Genomic DNA, 18,111 nt, shown 5'->3' with positions numbered 1-18,111 from the left:
CACACACACACACACACACACACACACACACACACACACACACACACTTCCACCTTGCTCCAACTCACCAGATCATTCCTTCAAACAAGTTGTGGATAATAAGATGGGACTGGGTCACAACAATAAGCAGAGTCACATGAGTCCAACCAAACTGTAGGAAAGAGAAAAAAAAAATCGTCCTTGACTCCAGTCCATCTCTAAAGCCATTTCAGAGAGCAGCCTTAGGTAGAAAGCTGTGGTGAACTATGAATAGAAGAAATGCCTCATCCTGCCCCTTTCTACTCCTTTTGGGAGAGAGGCACATAATCTGTACCTTTGAGCTCTTATTCATGATGTTGCTCACCTTCCACACTTCCTCTCATCTTAATTTCCCTTCAAGACAACTGAGATTAGCAATGTGGCCAAACAAGTGAAGACCTGTGCTCTGTGGGCTCCTTGAAAGTGGGGTCTATTTTTTGTTTTTCTTTGTATCAACAGCACTTAGCACAGTGCCTCGCACACAGTAGGTGCTTTAAAAAATTCTTGCCAATTGATGACTGATTCTATAAAAAATTCAGAGCTAGATTTGAGTTCCCTAGACTTTAACCAGGGAATGAAATCTGAGTTTTCTAGTGGCAGGGCCAAAACTAGAACCCAGGTTTCCTAATTTCGAGTTCAGTGCTCTTTCCATCATATTATGCCAGCATTCTAATACTGAGTAAGAGTTCACAAATCATTATTTCAGAATCATGGGATCCAAAAGCAGAAAGGAACTTTAGAGTCACCTAATCCAACTCCTTAACCTAAGGTCCTGTGAAGGACATTTCAAAAAAAGCTAAGACACTGTCCCTGGCCTTTAGGAACTGAAAGCATGGGTAGAGACTAATCCTAATAATTCATACTTGAGTTGTGCTTCATTCAAGATTTACAAAAATATTTTCCTTAAAAAACAACCATGACTGAAAAAAGTACAAGTATTATTATCATCCTCTTACAGATGGGATACAAGGCTTACAACAGGGAAATAATTTCCCCAATGTCACACAATTATTAAGTAGCAGAACCAGAATTCACAAAAAGTTGTATTTTCGAGAAAAGGCCTAACACTTCCTGAATTACCGAGTTGTCAATCTACAAGAATAGGAGGGGAAAGATTCTTGTAATGAAATGACTTGCTCAAATCACTCAGAAAGGTGTCAAGAGATATGTCCTACATACTATACTAAGAAATGGCATCTTATTGAAGAGACTGAGCAGCTCTAAGTAGTCTAGATTTATAAGACACTCCCCCATCATGCATCTGTTCCAAATGCCCTGGGAATGGAGAAGGAGTCCATATGGACACTGTGTTGCCTTACAGTGAAAGACAGGAAAAACTGGCTGAATTTCCCCACTGGAATCCCATTTAAGCTAAGAGCACTCAAGCTGCCTCTTCCCACTTGCCCCTCTCCCCGCTGAAGTTCATCATTTCCTCTTACCATATAGAACTGGAGTCGATAATGCTTCTTAACAAGACTCAGTACAAACATGCAGAACCCTAGATGGAAATAAGTAAAACAGACAAAGATAGGGATGAGTCACTTCCTAGACTCATCTCTTTTTTCTTATTTCCATTATCAGTGCTTATTGGCCCTTTGGCTAAATTCCTGGCAACATTTCAAGGCTTAGTTACAAAGGCCAGAGAAGCAAAAATAGCATTACCACTAATGTTTCTACCAATCTATCAGTCACATGACTGCTCTTTTCAGCAGCTTTCCCCTTAGAAAGATGTTTATGCTGCAACACAAGACTGAGCTGTTGCTATTGGTGTTATGGATGCTGGCTTTATCCTCTCTTCTGGACAAGCAGCTGAGGTAAAATTCCACGGTCAAGCTTCATCAAATATGTGCATACTTACATATATGTACATGTTCTTTATACATACAGAAATGTACATATTCACTTATTGTGTATTTATACACTTACACCTTTATAGTTACAAGGAAACTTTGAGTCCAACCCTTTCATTTTATGCATGAAGAAACAGGCCCAAACTTTCAAAAAATTAATATTATATGAAATAATTCCTGTTAATAATTGTAAATAACTCATTTGTAAAGTATTACTAAAGTTTACAAAGCAATTTCTCACAATGAATCTTTCAGAAAAGCAGTATAAATATAATCCTATTTTAAACATAGGGAAACTGAGATAAAGAGAGGTTATGTGATTTGCCCATGGTCATTCAACTACTGAATTTCAAAAGTCAAATCAAAATCCAGATTTCCTGAATCCTGGTACCAAACTCTTTCTACTACACCATGCTGCCAGACTGCATTATTTCTATTCAACAGGCTCTGCAAATGACAAAAACATGACGACTAGTGAAGTGACTAATAATTAATTACCTGTTAGGTAAAGAGCAAAGGAAATGAAGCGATGATATTTACTGAGAATCCTCAAAGGCTCCTCTCTCTGGACCAGAGTGAAGAAGTAATCAGTCACTGTTTCACCATAGAAAAAATAATTCACACACAGTAGAAAGTACCTGCAAACAAAGAAAAGTTGCTTTCCATGGAAAAAGAAGGACCCACAACATGCTCCTTGAACTTAAGCAATCAGACAATGCCGCAGGAAGGTGTTCAACTGATGTCCCACCCTTTCTGTTCTCTGGCTTCCTGTTCATGGGGTACGGGGAAAACTGTGCCTTTCAACTTCCTAGAGTCTTCCTAGGCTTTTCAGTTGGGAATATTCCTTAGCAATTCTATTCACTCAATTATTCTTCAATTACTACCTCTATGCAAATAAATACTAATTATTATACAAATGATTTCCAAATCTAGCTCTTCAGTCCCACCTGACCTCCCTTCTAAACTCTAGAACTACAGCTCCAATTGCCTCCAAGATATCACCAAACCTTCAAACTCAACAGATCCCAAATTTTAATCACTTTTCCTTAAAAAACTTCTCTTCCTTATGATTTCAGTATTTCTGGTTATGATACCACTATTCATCTAGTTGCCTATATCCAGAACCATTAGTTATCTTTTACTCCTTTCCCTCATCTTTCTTATCCATCAATTACTAAAAATCCTGTCAATTCTTCCCCAAATCCATATATTTCCTCCTTTCTATTTTCACTACTATCACTGTGGTACAGGCCCTCCTTACCACTCACCTAGATTATTGCAATAAACCTCCTCATAAGTCTTCTTGTCCCTATTCTTTCCTCTAATCCACCCTTCATACCACTGTCAAACTAATCTTTCTTAAGACTATATCTAGTCATCTAACTCTGCCCAAGATTCTTCAGTGGACATTTCCTGCCGGCTGAGCAATATTGAAACTCCTGCCTGGCATTCAAATGCCCTTCAAAATCTGGCATCTCCCTACTTTTCCAGCCTTCTATAATACTAATTCACTTCACATACTTTGTGGTCCAGCCAAAACAGACTTACCGTCTTGTCCCCTGGACACCCACATGTTCTTTTACTCATCTTGGCTAACCCTGTGACTGGAATGCTCTTCTACCTTTTTTTGTACCTATTCTTGGCCCAATGAATTCCTTCCCATCTTTTAAAGCCCTACTCAAAAGCCACCTCCTGTGTGAAATCCTCCCTAATCATGATAACAATATACAATTTTGATATATCAATGTTTTCCCTTAGCATTCATATAGCGCTGCTTTGTACCTAACTATAATACATGATAAATATGTTACTTCTGCATGATAAATCACACCACAGTCTGTGTGACATATATGTGTGACAATCCCCTTACTGGTATAAAGTCCAAGATTGCAAGGACCTTATCATAGCCAAACTTTGTTTATCCCCTGGCACCTTCCACAGGATTCTGCATATATTAAGTGCTTAACAGATATTCACTAAACTGAAGTTAGATGCTACAAATTACATTTTCAGATCTTGATCTTTTTGTGAAGCTTCCAACTGTAACCAGCAATGCAAAAATCAGAATAATAATGTAAACTCCTTAGGCTAGCATTCCAAACACTCTATATTCCAGCTCCAACCTACCTTGCAAACCTTCTCTCCCACTGCCTCTCCATAGGGAACTTCTACCTTAACTGGTCAACTCACTAGTCAACTGTCCAAGCTTCCCTGCTGCCTATGCACTTTGATTGACTGCATTGCACCATGTATGTATGTATGTACGTGTGTGTGTGTGTGTGTGTGTGTGTGTGTATCTACATGTGCACAGCTAGAAGGAATCATCTAACACAAACTTACAAATGAGAAAACTGAGATCCAGAGAGGTTAAATATCTTGTCCATGCAAATCCTGGTCATTCAGAGGCACTACCCCATCTCCTGTTGGCCACTCTTCTGTCACAGGCCCCCTGACACCCCTAGTGAGTTCGTCACAAAGGAGACTTGAGTTCTTTACAGGAAGACCTTTTCAAATCTGCCCAGTGGTCTGCCACTGCCCATGGTGCTTTGTGCAGACTTTCTTCCTTAGTCCTATTATCGTGCTGTATACAGTTCAGTACATTTATGAAAAGATAAAATACTGAATCTCTAAGTTCTGGCTCAATGGAAGGAACCAGGTAAGTGTAGAAAGTAAATCAATGGCAAACTCAATATTAAAAGAAATCAGAGAATAGATTAGCACCTAAAAATGGCTCAGCCAAAAATCTGAGTCTTGGACTGGGAAAGACCTTAGTCTAGTTATATCAATGCCTTCATTTTACAAAAGAGAAAACTGAGACTGGCAGGAAGGGGGAAAGGGCGAACAGCACCCAGGAGGAAGTGATTTGATCCTATTCACAAATCTGGTTAGTAGCTGAGCTGGAACTAGAACCCAGATTTCCTGACTCCCAATTCAATATGAGTCTTCTAAACTTTGATGGATAAATTATGGTAGAATAGAAAATATGGATTTCTTAAACAGAAGCCATAAAGCCCAAACATGCTCCATGCCATAGAAATGACCAGTTAGGTTCCTTCTGAGTTAAAATGGAAGTTTTTAGCAGGTGCTTAATGGCTCCTTGGCTCCCATGGGGCAAAAGCACACCTCCTTACCAAGAGAAGGGCACTGCACACTTTTTGCAGCTGTTGGTGAAACATCTGGGAATCAACAAAGCTCATGATTTATTATTCAGGGTTCTCACAGACCCTGAGGAAGACAGGGTGCTTACCAACTGAGGGTCCTGAACCAAGGCAGGTCATATGAGTGGTAGACATTATAGCCAATAGTGATAATCTCATGGAAACATTTAATCTGAACACACATCACCTGCAAGACAGAAGAATTGAGCCATTTACTATAATTGTTTATATTCTGAGCCACTCCCTCCACTCCATCCCATCCCTATAACTTGAGAGAACAAGATATGTGTGTGGGTTGGAGGGGCAAGAGGGAATAAGACTTGTCATACAAACTACTGGCCAAACAGCAAGCAAGACATAACAAAGATCTAACCTGCTCAGACCTACAAACAATACTCCTGTCGTCATTATCCTGATTCCCATTAACATTTCATTTTTCCTCCCCCATAAATCCTGGACACGTATAGGCTTTTTTTAAAACTTGCTTCAAAGACCTGGATCTTTTCACTAGAGATGACAACTCTATAATTCAAACCTAAATCTCTTTCCAGGAGCACTGGAACCCTTATTTAGAGGTGAAACAAGGGCCCTGGGAAGTCAAAAAGGGCTCCAGCTGTGCTGATCTTATCCTTCTTGGTGTGCACACAGGAGGCACTTAATAAATGCTTTCTGAATGTTGGTGGCTGAATTCTGACAGCATGCTCACCTCCAAATCAAATCAGCCCCACAATTATTAAGATGACAGGCCCTATGGAATTCGAGGTCACACTACATTAACATGCAAATGCTACTTACAATCATCATTAAAACCATGGGTCCCAAATAGATGATGATGAAGAAAAAGGCAATCATAGCCAAAGTCAGGATACCTCTCACCCACCAGTTTTTCCATCTAGTTCAAAGAAAATGCAGTTAGGTACACTGAAAGTGCTAAATGTGCATAAGTAGAACCTAGAACCAAACCTTTCTTACATCACTCACCTTTGATGGTATCATACCTATGATTACTGGAAATTAAGCATTTTCTTTATAAGAAAATCTCTTTCCCCCAGGCCAGAAACTCTGGCACACCTTCAGAGAAGTTGGGAACAAAGAACCTTCATTTCATCAAATCAACATTTTGTCCCAAGCACTGAAGGAAACTAAGAATTAAGTTTATGGGGACATCTAGAGCCTCTTGCCAATGTTAAACCCCAGACATATCATATGGTCACAGACTCAAGCCCTGTGACCCAAAATCCTTTTCTCTAAGTCCCAGGACTTGGCTTTTTTCCCATCATCTTTTTGTTTTGTTTTGGTTTTTTTGTATCTCTCTCCCTCAGATGTTCCACAGGAAAGGGAATTCATATTTCTGCTTCTCCCCTTGTCTTGCAGGCTCAGAACCAATTAAAAAAAAACAAAAACTTGAAGGTTTTAGTGATGATAAACATGTAGAAACAGAAGTCTAAAATAACAAAAGGGCAAAGTTACAGAATTACAATAATTCTTAAAAAGTTATTAATGACAGATGGTGGTTTTGGTAAAACATAAATGGAAACAAAATGGATCTTTTGGAGCTTCTTTCAAATGATCTTCTGCTTAGTTTTTGGCCCCCAGAGTCAGCGATGCCCCAAACTTCTCTTTTTAATGACACAGCTGGTCCTCTCAGGTTTTCCCTGCCCCTTTGATAAAGGAGCAGGAGTTCCAACACTGGTCACCACTCCTTCAATCTCACTAGAGGAAGGAAAGAGATATTGAGAACTAGCCTACTGGAACGCAAGGTCCCCAGAAGAATCACTGTGCATCTCAGCATAAATTCCAGTCTTGGTCTCAGTGCCCACCCATCATCCTCCAATGCAGCAAATTTTGAAGGGTTTATAAGAATTGAGAAATACTCTTTTTCTGTTCCCCTTTTGATAGTTCAGGCATGAATGTGATTTTTTAAACTAGGAAGTATTGAACAAGACAAGTGAGGAGATAGTTAAAAAAAAAACAAAACCTTCTAACAGCTCTCAATGAGTTCAAGTGACCAGACCCAAACATACTACCTACCTCTACCGAAAGAACAAGAGGCTATAACTGTTGAGCTGCTACTAGTGATCTCTGAAAACTCGTGGAGAATGGGAAAGGTGATACAGGATAAAAAAGAGAGAAATGTACCAATTTTCAAAAATGAGGAGTAGTCCTCAAACTATACACTTGAGAACTTGACTTTCATGCCTGGCAAAATTCTAGAACAGGTTAGCAAATGGCTGGTTATGAGCACTTAGAAAAGGAAATAAATCATCATCAACAAGAGCCAGTATAGGTTCATTTAAAATAAGTCAAGTCAGACTAAGCTCCTTTCTTTATTTTTCTGTTTTTCTTTTCTTTTTTTTTTTTGGACAGGGTTATTAACTGGTGGATAAGGGGAAAACCAGACAAACAATACCTGAATTTCAAATTGGCATTTTACAGAGTGTTTCACAATAACTTGGAGATAAGATTAAATAAATGTGCAGCAGAGGTTAATACAATTAGGAAAACTTAGAATTTATTGACCAACCATAACCAAAAAAAAAAATTGTGATTCACAGATCCATGTCAATCTGGATCTCTCTAGTAGTGTGTGGCAAGGCCATAAATTCTATTCATAACTTGATCACTACAGAGCTTCTAAATTCAACTATAACAAATTACAATCCTTATTTAACTCAACTTAGTTTGCGCTGAAATTTCTCCAACTGGAAAGAAGAAAAAATATAAGTATGGGACTATGGACAAGAAATAGCCAAACTTCCAAACATGATCAGAGTATACTGGGGGGAGTGGGAGGATGCCCACTCAACTAAGAATAAGGCAGAACAGTTCGCTTACCTGCTCTTTCTCAATACTGTTTTTCCCAATAAACAAATGAATTCAAAAGACACACACACACACACACAAACTCCTTACACTCATTCCCACTTCAGTATCTCTTCTCATGCTGTTCATCCCGCCCCCTCTGCCACACCTTTCTCCAAGCCCTAGCCATTTTCTTCAAAAATCTCTGCCTAAGGATACTGACCAACAATAATATTTTCCATTATCTTTAGACCAACCATAGCATTTATTATCCATTCCACACACTTTGGCAACTGAATGTATACAAACTTAACTCTTGATCACAAACTGTCCAGGATTATTCTTTAATTATTTTCTGTATGATAATCACGACTCTCCAAAAAGATAATCATCAACTTGATCAAACTTGGACCTTTTCATATCTGTATCTCCTACTGGGGTCAGTAAATTAAGCAGATATTAAATGATTCTCAGATACATGAAGATTTGAGTCACCTTGAGGACAGTTTTGACAGTGCCCGGTTGAGGACCTCAGGAGTATCATCAGAAGTGGCTGTTGGTGCAGGTTCAGCTCGGCTCTCGCTGTCTGATGCAGTCTCCCCATCTGTCTTTGTTTCCACCTCAGACTCCTAAACACAGTGAAAATCCGGAATGTTAGGAGAAAGACTGTTGACCTAAGTAACTATAACCTAGATAGATACATGACAGATAGATAGATAGATAGATAGATAGATAGACAGACAGACAGACAGATAGATGTCCAGCTCAGTGAGCAGCTGTGGACCTTGAACAAGTCACTTCAACCACGCTGGGCCTCCCTCAGATTCCACATCAGAAAAATGAGAGATCATCTCTCCAACAGACCGAGATCTTTTCCAACTCAGTATATTTAATTACACAATTCTAAGCATAACTGAAGAACACAAATACTAAGAGAACAGAAATAAAAAAGGGCAAGTGACTCTACTTTGTTGGCAAGTTTGCCTGTCCATCACTGGATGCTGATCTGTGTCCACCTGCCATACAGGGAATTTGGCAAGACTAAAGGCACAGACAATTTCTGTGATTTATATAAAACAAAGTGAGGGTTGGAAACGTAATGCAGACCACTTTATGATCTCACCCTCCTCTTACTATCATACTTATCATAATTCAGGAGGGAACACAAGAAACTAAAGCCAAAAGGAAGGCCACTCACAACAGAGCAGCCTTCTCTGTTCAGGCGGCATGACAGGCACAAAATGAAGCTGGCAGACAGTCGGGAGGATGAAAGGGAGAGAGGTATCATAAGCCTGAAATGAAGTCTGCCAGCTACTTAATTCCAGAGCTGAATTCTTATCATGGCTGAGTCATCCTCTGACTTTGGAAGGAATCCAAAGTTCTTTTTATAAAAGTTTTTTGAATATCAGCATAGCTTAGGTTCCTCAATGAAATGCAGATGAGACTAATCTCAAAGAAGCAAGAGCAACAGATAGTAGGTATTAGTAAGGCTCCTTCAACTGAAAGGAGGTATTTTGGCCATTGGCTCCATCTCTACCAATACTACTGTAAGGAAAGCACTTTGTAAACCTTGGAGTATTACAGAAACATGATCTATATTATTAATATTATCACCCAAAATAAAGTGCTCCCCTATACTCTATATAGAAAAAAAGCATGACATAGTAGAAAAGGCACTGAATTTAGAATCAAGAGACCTGGGTCTGAATCCTTATTCTGACAGTTTAGCTGTGTAAATTTTAGCAATTCTCTTAACCACTCAGTTTCCACATCTGACAACAGAGGAAAATAATACTTGTACTAACTACCTTACAGGGTTATTGTGAAAAAGGCACTTTGTAGACCTTAAAGCATGACTGAAGTTGGAATTATTTCATCATTAAAATGTTTTATACAAACAATTCAGAAAATAAGTGTATTTACTTTGGCCAAGCAAGGAGTCAAACCCTCAAAAAGTTAACCTCAGGAAACCATGACTTAAGACTGTGCTACAATCAGTGTTGCATCTGGGACTGGCTTCACCCTTTCTTCATTCTACCACAGCATCTTCCCACAATGAAGAAACCAAGAAATCAAGTAATTCTTGAGTAGTCTATGAGAAAGGTTAGAAGGAAGCCACACTGACTGCCAAAACAGAAGACCTGAAATTCTTTTGCTCCACAATTTGCTGATGGTAAACTAAAAGTCAGTGATAGAGAAGTGCATTAACATTGGATAGACTTATGGGGTAGAAAAGGGCAAGAAGAGATATTGAGAACAAGAGTCCTATAAAGGTAATCCAAAGGGCTTTAATGTGAAAAGGAAGTGGAGAGGGAACAAATAACCTATATAGTCCCTTCAAGATAGAGAAACATAAAAAATAGCTAAAATTGATAAAGAGTAGGAAGAGATACCCATGGGTTAATAAGGGACAGTATTACGGAAAGGAACCATTAATAAAACCCATGGCCACAGAGAACTTACAGATAATAAACAAGATGAACTCTTCTTAAACTGTGAGTCGTGACCCCATATGGGATACTAGGAATGTTTAAGAAGCACTGGGGGCAGCTAGGTGGCGCAGTGGATAGAGCACTGGCCCTGAAGTCAGGGGGACCTGAGTTCAAATCTGGCCTCAGACCAAACACTTGACACTTACTAGCTGTGTGACCTTGGGCAAGTCACTTAACTCCAATTGCCTAAAAATAAAAAAAAAATTAAAAAAATTAAAAAAAAAAAGAAGCACTAAAGGAGTCACAAGTGGAAGAAGGTAAGAAGCCCTGAACTAGAGGGTCTAACCCAAAGAGGCACATTTGACTTCATAGATACCACTGAGACTTAGCAACATGACTAGAATATTACTCTAGACCAATATACTTTATTCAAAAGAAACAGGATAACTTTTTTTGTTTGTTTTAAAGAAGGGTATAGAAGCCATTCTGAAAAACAATCTGGAATTATGTAAGAAAAGCTACTAAACTTTTCATCTACTTTGACTTCACAACTCCAAGGAGGTCAAAAGAAGACAGGAAAGTGCTATATACACTAAAATATTCATAGTAGTTCCTGTAGTAGCAAAAAACTAGACACAAAGAGGGTGTTCATCAAAGGGGGAATGGCTAAACAAATTATGGTTAATGAATGCGATGGGATACTATTGTGCCATAAGACATGATGAAAGGAAAGGTTTCAAAGAAACCTAGAAAGACTTAAATGAATTGATGAAAGTGAGCGAACAGAACATGGAGAATAATTTATACAATAACAACACTGTGAAAACAAGCAACACTGAAAGCAGTGAGAATTTTCTTTTAAATTTTTTCCCCAGTTACATGTAAAAACAATTGTTAACGTTCATTTTTACAACTTAGAGTTCAAAATTCTCTCTCTTCCTCCCTCCCCACACCACCTCATTGAGAAGGCAAGCATTTCAATATAGGTTATACATATGCAATCACGCAAAACAAATTTCCATATTAGTCATGTTCTGAAAGAAAACAAAAAAACCTCAAGAAAAATAAAGAAAGTAAAAGAAGTTTTTTTCAATCTGCATTCAGACACCATCAGTTGTCTCTCTGAGGAGGGATAGTATTTTTCACCCTAAGTCCTTCAGAGTAGTCTTGGATCATTGTATTGCTGAGAATAGTTACATCATTCATAGCTGATAAATTCATAGCACAATAATGCTGTTATTTTGTACACAGTACATTTCACTTTGCATCAGCTCATATAAGTCTTCCCAGGTTTTTCTAAGAGTATCCTGCTCATCATTTTATAACACAATAGTATTCCATCATAATCACATACCACAAATCAACCACTCCACAACTGATGGACATCCCCTCAACTTCTAATTCTTTACCACCAAAAAAGAGCTATTAATATTTTTGTACATATAGGGAAATTGTAAATGTTGGAGAAGATGTGGGAAAATTGGAACACTAATGCATTGCTGGTAGAGTTGTGAACTGATCCAACCATTCTGGAGAGCAATATGGAACTATGCCCCAAGGGCTATAAAATTGCACATACCCTTTGATCCAGCAATACCACTACTAGATCTATATCCCAAAGAGATAATAAAATAGGGAAAAGGACCCACATGTGCAAAAATATTTATAGCAGTTCTTTTTGTGGTGGCAAAGAATTAGAAATTGAGGGGATGCCCATCAATTGGGGAATGACTGAACAAATCGTGGTATATGAATGGAATGGAATATTATTATACTATAAGAAATGATGAGCAGGCAAATTTCAGAAAAATCTGCAAAGACTTACATGAACTGATGCTGAGTAAAGTGAGCAGAACCAGGAGAACACTGTACACAGTAACAACAACTTTGACAGACTTAGCTCTTCTCAGCAACACAATGATCTAAGATAATTCCAAAAGACTCATGATGGAAAATGCTATCCACATCCAAAGAAAGAACTATGGAGTCTGAATGCAGATCAAAGCACACTATTTTCTCTTTTTCTGTTTTTTTTTCATTTCTCATGGCTTTTCCCTTTTGTTCTGATTCTTCTTTCACAATGTAACTAATGTGGAAATATGTTTAACATGATTGTACATGTATAGCCTATATCAGATTGCATGCTGTCTTGGGGAGAGGGGAAGGATGGAAGGAGAAAAGAAATTTGGAACTCAAAATCTTATAAATGTGAATGTTGAAAACAATCTTTACATGTAATTGGAAAAAATAAAATACTATTAAGTGGGGGAAAATGAGTTGGAGAAGGGGAAAAAAGTGCAATTAGATGCCCCTGATGAGTTTAGATCACCTGACCCATATGATCTAGTAAACTGAAAAAACTGGCAAATGTAATTGCTGAGCTGTCTGTGATCTCTGAAAGATCCTGGACAATGACAGAAATACTACAAGATTGTAGAAGGACAAATGTCCCAATTTTTTAAAAAGAAAAGTGAATGGAGCATGCAAACTATAGGCCAGTGATCTAGTATTCGATTCCTGGCAAAATTCTAGAATAAATTATTAACAGGATGGTTGAACAACTAGAAAAGAAAGTTATAATCACAAAGTGCAACATACCAGAACAACTTTATTTTACTTTCTGACAGAGGTTACTAAACCTATATATCAAGAGGACAGGAATGAAAAAGACAACTAGTAGGAATAACCCAAAAGCTAGAGATAAACTGGGAAAGAATGATTGAAAAACTCAAGGGTAGAAAGTTCAATGTTGAAATGAATGACCTTAAGGTCAAAACTCTGAACTGGTAGCTGCCAAGCCAGAGAGTAATGGACTGGGAGAAAAGGAAAAGATCAAGGCCACAAAAAGGATGAGATGAACAGTTTCAGGAGGAGTTGGGGAATAGGAAAGGTACAAGAACAGAATATTACAGTTGGAGAGTAGATCTTGGAGTTTTTCATTTAGAAAAAGTAAGGTCTAAAGTGTGGCCATTCTGGTGAGCAGTTGAGTAGAGATAAAAGTGGAGGCAAGTGTAAGGCTATCAATCAATGTAAATAGTAATGTCAATAAAGATGACAGTAGGAGATGGGAAAAGTGGGAAGATTATAAACTGGATGCTGAAGTCACTGAAGAAGGGGAAGAATCTTAGATATCAGTGTATTAAAAAATGGGGTGGTATGGAATTTAAGAGAATAGAACCTACTGAATGATGATGATGGCTCACCATATTACGAGTGGGGGGAGGGAGAGACCAGAGGGTAACCAATCCTGAACTAAGCTGTAAGGGATGCTGACCTAAGGGCCAAGCCAAATTTCAGTTAATTCAATGAGGCAGAAGGTGTCTAAGAGAAACTGGGTACTCAGGGAAAATTTGTTTATAACAGAAAAGGGCACTACAGGATAAGGTAAAAGAAGCTAGCTAACCACAGAAGAGGATAAGAACCACAGTCTGCATTAATTAATAATAACCAAGGCGGTATGAAATAGCGTTAAAGTCAGAAAAACTTGGGCTCCAGTGCTGCCTCAGATAGATAAGGGCCCTGTGACCCTAGGCAAGATACTTCACCTCTCACTACTCTGGGCAACACTAGAGTATAAAAAAAAGCAGGTGGTAAAAGGAGTTTCTGGGCAGCTAGGTGGCGCAGTGAATAGAGCACTGGCCCTGAAATCAGGAGAACCTGAGTTCAAAGCCAGCCTCAGACCAAACACTTGACACTTACTAGCTGTGTGACCCTGGGCAAGTCACTTAACCCCAACTGCTTTAAAAAAAAAGTTTCCTCACTTGGGAAGGTCTCTATGTCAATGAAATCCTAAGTGTAGTCTCTATCTTATGCTAAATAATAGTTGTAAGATAGGTGATATTATTGTCAACATTTTGCAAATGAAGAAACTGAGACTGAAAGAGATTAATACTTTAATTGGTTTCCCCAGGGTCAAACAGCTATTAAGTGTCTAAGATTCAAACCTAGGTCTTCCAGACTCCAATCCAGCACATTTTCCTCCATGGAGTGCTACCTCTTGATAATAACTAACTTTTATAGCATGCTTTACATACACTACTTTATTTGAGCATCAGAATAACTCTGTAAGGTAGAGACAGATATTGTTCTAGGTCTAGTATGGGAGACAAGTACACAATGCTAATAAAAATAAAAAGAAATAAAGCTTCTAATCATGCAATGTATCACAATAATAATTCCCATTTCTATAGTATAAGGTCCTGGCACAACAGTATAATGGGAAGGGCCTTCAGATGTGAAGTTAGAAAGAGCTGGGTTCATGTTCCACCTTGGCAGGTCACTTCTTCTATATGGGTTTCGGTTTCTTCATCTGTAAAACAGTACTATTTGATCCCTAAGATTCCTTCCCTTCCAACTCAATAAAATTATGTTTCTACATGTACCCCTGGGCAAGTATGTTAATGTCTCTTGGCCTCCTTTTCCTCACCTTTAAAAGGAGGGAGATAGCACAATTGAACTAGACAATCTCTAAGGTCACTTCCAGATGGAAATCTGGATCCTATTATCCTACAATCTCTGTTTTGCAGCTGATGGAATGGAGGCTCACAGAGATCAGTGACTTGTCTAGGGTCATACAAGTGGCAATCAGGATTTGAACCCAAATCTCTCCTGACTGAGTCCAGTGCTAGGTCCACACTATACTATGGATTATGTGTATTCACATTGTTCAGCAATTGTTTCATGTGTTTCTCTGCTCTCCACAACCAGACTTCAAGTTCCCAGAATCAATCCGTATGTCAGAATTCTTCACTACCTACTATAATGCTTAGAACAGCAAGAACTCAATAAATATTTGATGAATTGAATAGACACAGATAACAGTAGGGATTGGGGGAATAATAGGTCAAATTCCTTATGCTAGATTACACAGCAAAGACTGTAACAGGAAAATCTATTGTTTGGTGCATTAACCAGGCTGCAAGTGAACCCTTTGTCACTGAAAACTTTGTCTCAGCTCCAGTCCTGCTGTTTGCTATTTGCCTTTCCCCAGCATGCCAGATAACCAGGAGATACAAATATCCCATGACCCTGGGAAGTAAACAGATGAGGATTCCTAATCCCCTAACCTCAACATATTTATCAGAACTATATACAAAAATTAAAAGAAGCTATTTTGCCCCAGTGTTCACTGTAAATTTTGAGTCAAGCATAGAAGTTCAAGAGCTCATTATACTCCATATAGTTTGCATCTCCGCAAAATTTGGAATAAGAAAGAGCTACAGGCCCAGACAACTCTTGTAATAGCAAGAGGAAGGAGGGGCTAGGCAAGTGAAGGTGTGAGACACAGTAGGCTAGAGGAGGGCTCCTCTGCAAACTTTTGCTTAGAAACCCAATTTGTATGCACAGCACTAAAAAAACTTTTCACTTCGCAAACTGACACTTTAATCCACCCCTGGAAGTCAAAAAGAGAACAACAGGGCCTCAGTTGTTCCCACAAAGGGGAGAATAATTCCTTCACATATTTGCCTTTCACACTTCTATAATGTAATGGGCATAGCCTTAGCCAGTAAAATCCTATGGAAAAGAACATGAACTGGGAGTCAGGAAACCTGGATTGGAGTGCTGGCCCTGGCCCTAACTAGCTAATTGACCTTGCTTAGCCTCGACTGCATCTATAAAACTTGCAGAGCCAACTTAATGTCACTGGACCTCTCCATTCCTGCATATCTGAAATGGGGATGGTAATGCCTTCCCTTACCCATCATCAGATGATAGTTAGACAAATGCCTTGAAGGCAAAAACAAAACAAAACAAAGACAAAAACTAGGATCTGGGAGGGATTTTAGGGCTCAGCTAGTCCAACTCATACCCAAATTGAAATACCCCTCTACAAAAACTCCCCAAAAGTAGTCATCCAGCCTCTTGAAGATTTCAAGTGGTGGGATACCTTCCACCACCAAAGCAGGTCATTCCACTTTTGAAGAGTTCTAATTGTTAGGAAACTTTTCTTTATATTGAGCTGACAACAATTTCTCTTTAACTTACTAGCTGAGTGACTCTGGGCAAATCGGACAATGTCTCTGATCTGATGTCTTCACCCTATAAAATGAAGAAAATTTTAATAATTAGAACAGATAGTCAGTCTATGACCTAATTACTTTCACATTCATCACTACAACTGATCTTCAAAACCCTGAGAACAAAGAAGGAAAGATATTAAACTCACTTTACAGGATAAAGCGACTAGCTCAGGGAACTTAGTTGCTTGCCCTGCATTACACAACCAGTGAGTGGGAAAACTAGAACTTCACCTTCTTGCTCCCAGCTCTCCTCTCTGCATTCAAGAACAATTTTCATTCCTCTTCCATAGGACAGTCCTTCCAACTCTTGAAGAAAGCTATGCTTTTCCCCATAACTCTCCTCCTCTCCAGGCTAAACGTTCCTAGAACCTTTAACTGCTTGACATAGGGCACCACTTCTGGTCTCCCCGTTCCTGGCTGTCCTCCTCTGAACAGGTTCCAACTTGGTGGGGTCCTTCTATGCTGTGGAAGGCAGTTTAGCACACCTGAAAGGGATCTGGGGAATCACCTTCACTTCAAAGCTCCATGAGACAACAGAGTGATACACCATCAAAAAGGTGAATGCTTATTTAAAGGCTATCTTGAAGAGGCATAGTGTCCAGGACTTAGGAAGTATTCATTCCACTGTACTCTGACCGTTCAAGCGACATGTAGAATACTATGTTCAATTCTGAGTACCCCACTTTTAGGAAGAACACTGATAATCTAGAGGGACAACTGATTAAGGGCCTCAAGTTCATGCCATATGAGAGCCGGTTGAAGAAACTGGAGGCATTCAGTCTAAAAAAAAGAAAAAAAAAGACAAAAAAAGGTTTGCAGATGGTAGAGGAAGAGACATAGAGGTCTCCAACTATTGAAAGGCCTGTTACTTGGAAAAGTATTAAATTTAGTCTGGCTGGCCCAACCAGCTAGAATTAGCAACAGGAAGTTACAGAAAGATACATCTGGGCTCTCTGAAAGCAGTACACCTTCTAAGGATTAGAGATGTCAAACAGACAGAATGGGCTGCCCCCAGAAATGCATTCCCCCTCAGTGAAGGTCTTCTAGTCAGTTGGCTAGTTGAAAGGCATGGGGCATTGGAGAGGGAACGCTTATCCAGGTATGAGTTGGAACTATATGGTTTCCAAGAGTCTTTTCAAGTCTGACATTTTGTAAGGTTGAGTAGTAAGATGCCAGGAACACTAGCTCTGAAACCAGGCCTGGGTTCAAATCCCACCTGTGATGTTAGGAAACAAGTCATTTCACTTCCCTAGGCCTCAGTTGAGGTAGACGGACTAGAATACCCTCTCAGGTCCCTTCGAGCTCTAGATGTATCATCCTATGATCCCATAATGCTCAGATTTCCAACATTCCAGATGTAGTCTTGACCAGGGCAGAAGGCAATTCAAATCAATTGGCTTTCATTAATCTCCAACTACATACCCAACCCATGCTAAACCCTGTGCTGAATATGAAAGTGGTACATGGCCTAGTTTCTTTCCCCAATAGCCTCACCAATCTAATCTAGTAATCTAACAGTGAAAGAAGACTAAAATATGAATAAAGTCACAGGGCAAGACAGCATGACCTGTGCTGGCACCAGGAGGAAAACAGTGACTGCGATGAGTAGTTAATACGGATTGTCTCAAAAGTCTTAGTCAGTTTTAAGTGTTAAACTTAAGACTTTGGGGACATCATGTATATGAACCAGAGATAAGGGTAGGGACAGATTTTGCAGGGCCTAGAAAGTCAAACTAAGGAACCTGGACTACCAGACTATAAATTCTTTAACAGCAAAGACAACAATGCCTCATTTGTCTTCAGGCCTCCTTCAAGACTTTACATCAGTGCT

At 39.1% G+C, this 18,111-nt stretch overlaps 1 protein-coding gene across 1 annotated transcript; it reads right to left on the bottom strand.

The window, feature by feature from the left end:
- Positions 1-64: 64 nt before the first annotated feature.
- Positions 65-16,742, bottom strand: LOC114040438 (phosphatidate cytidylyltransferase 2-like; the record flags this gene model as incomplete). The annotated part of the gene is made up of 8 exons (XM_027858552.1): positions 65-151; positions 1,458-1,516; positions 2,367-2,506; positions 5,116-5,213; positions 5,822-5,918; positions 8,324-8,457; positions 16,246-16,299; positions 16,650-16,742. Coding segments are annotated over 8 exons (762 nt in total), but the record flags the coding sequence as incomplete, so codon positions are not given.
- Positions 16,743-18,111: the final 1,369 nt, after the last annotated feature.

The sequence above is a fragment of the Vombatus ursinus genome, unplaced genomic scaffold, assembly GCF_900497805.2.
Source record: "Vombatus ursinus unplaced genomic scaffold, bare-nosed wombat genome assembly UNPS02013153.1, whole genome shotgun sequence".
NCBI lineage: Eukaryota > Metazoa > Chordata > Mammalia > Diprotodontia > Vombatidae > Vombatus > Vombatus ursinus.
Note: the sequence above shows the minus strand (reverse complement) of the source record. Positions and strands in the feature narration are given on the sequence as shown.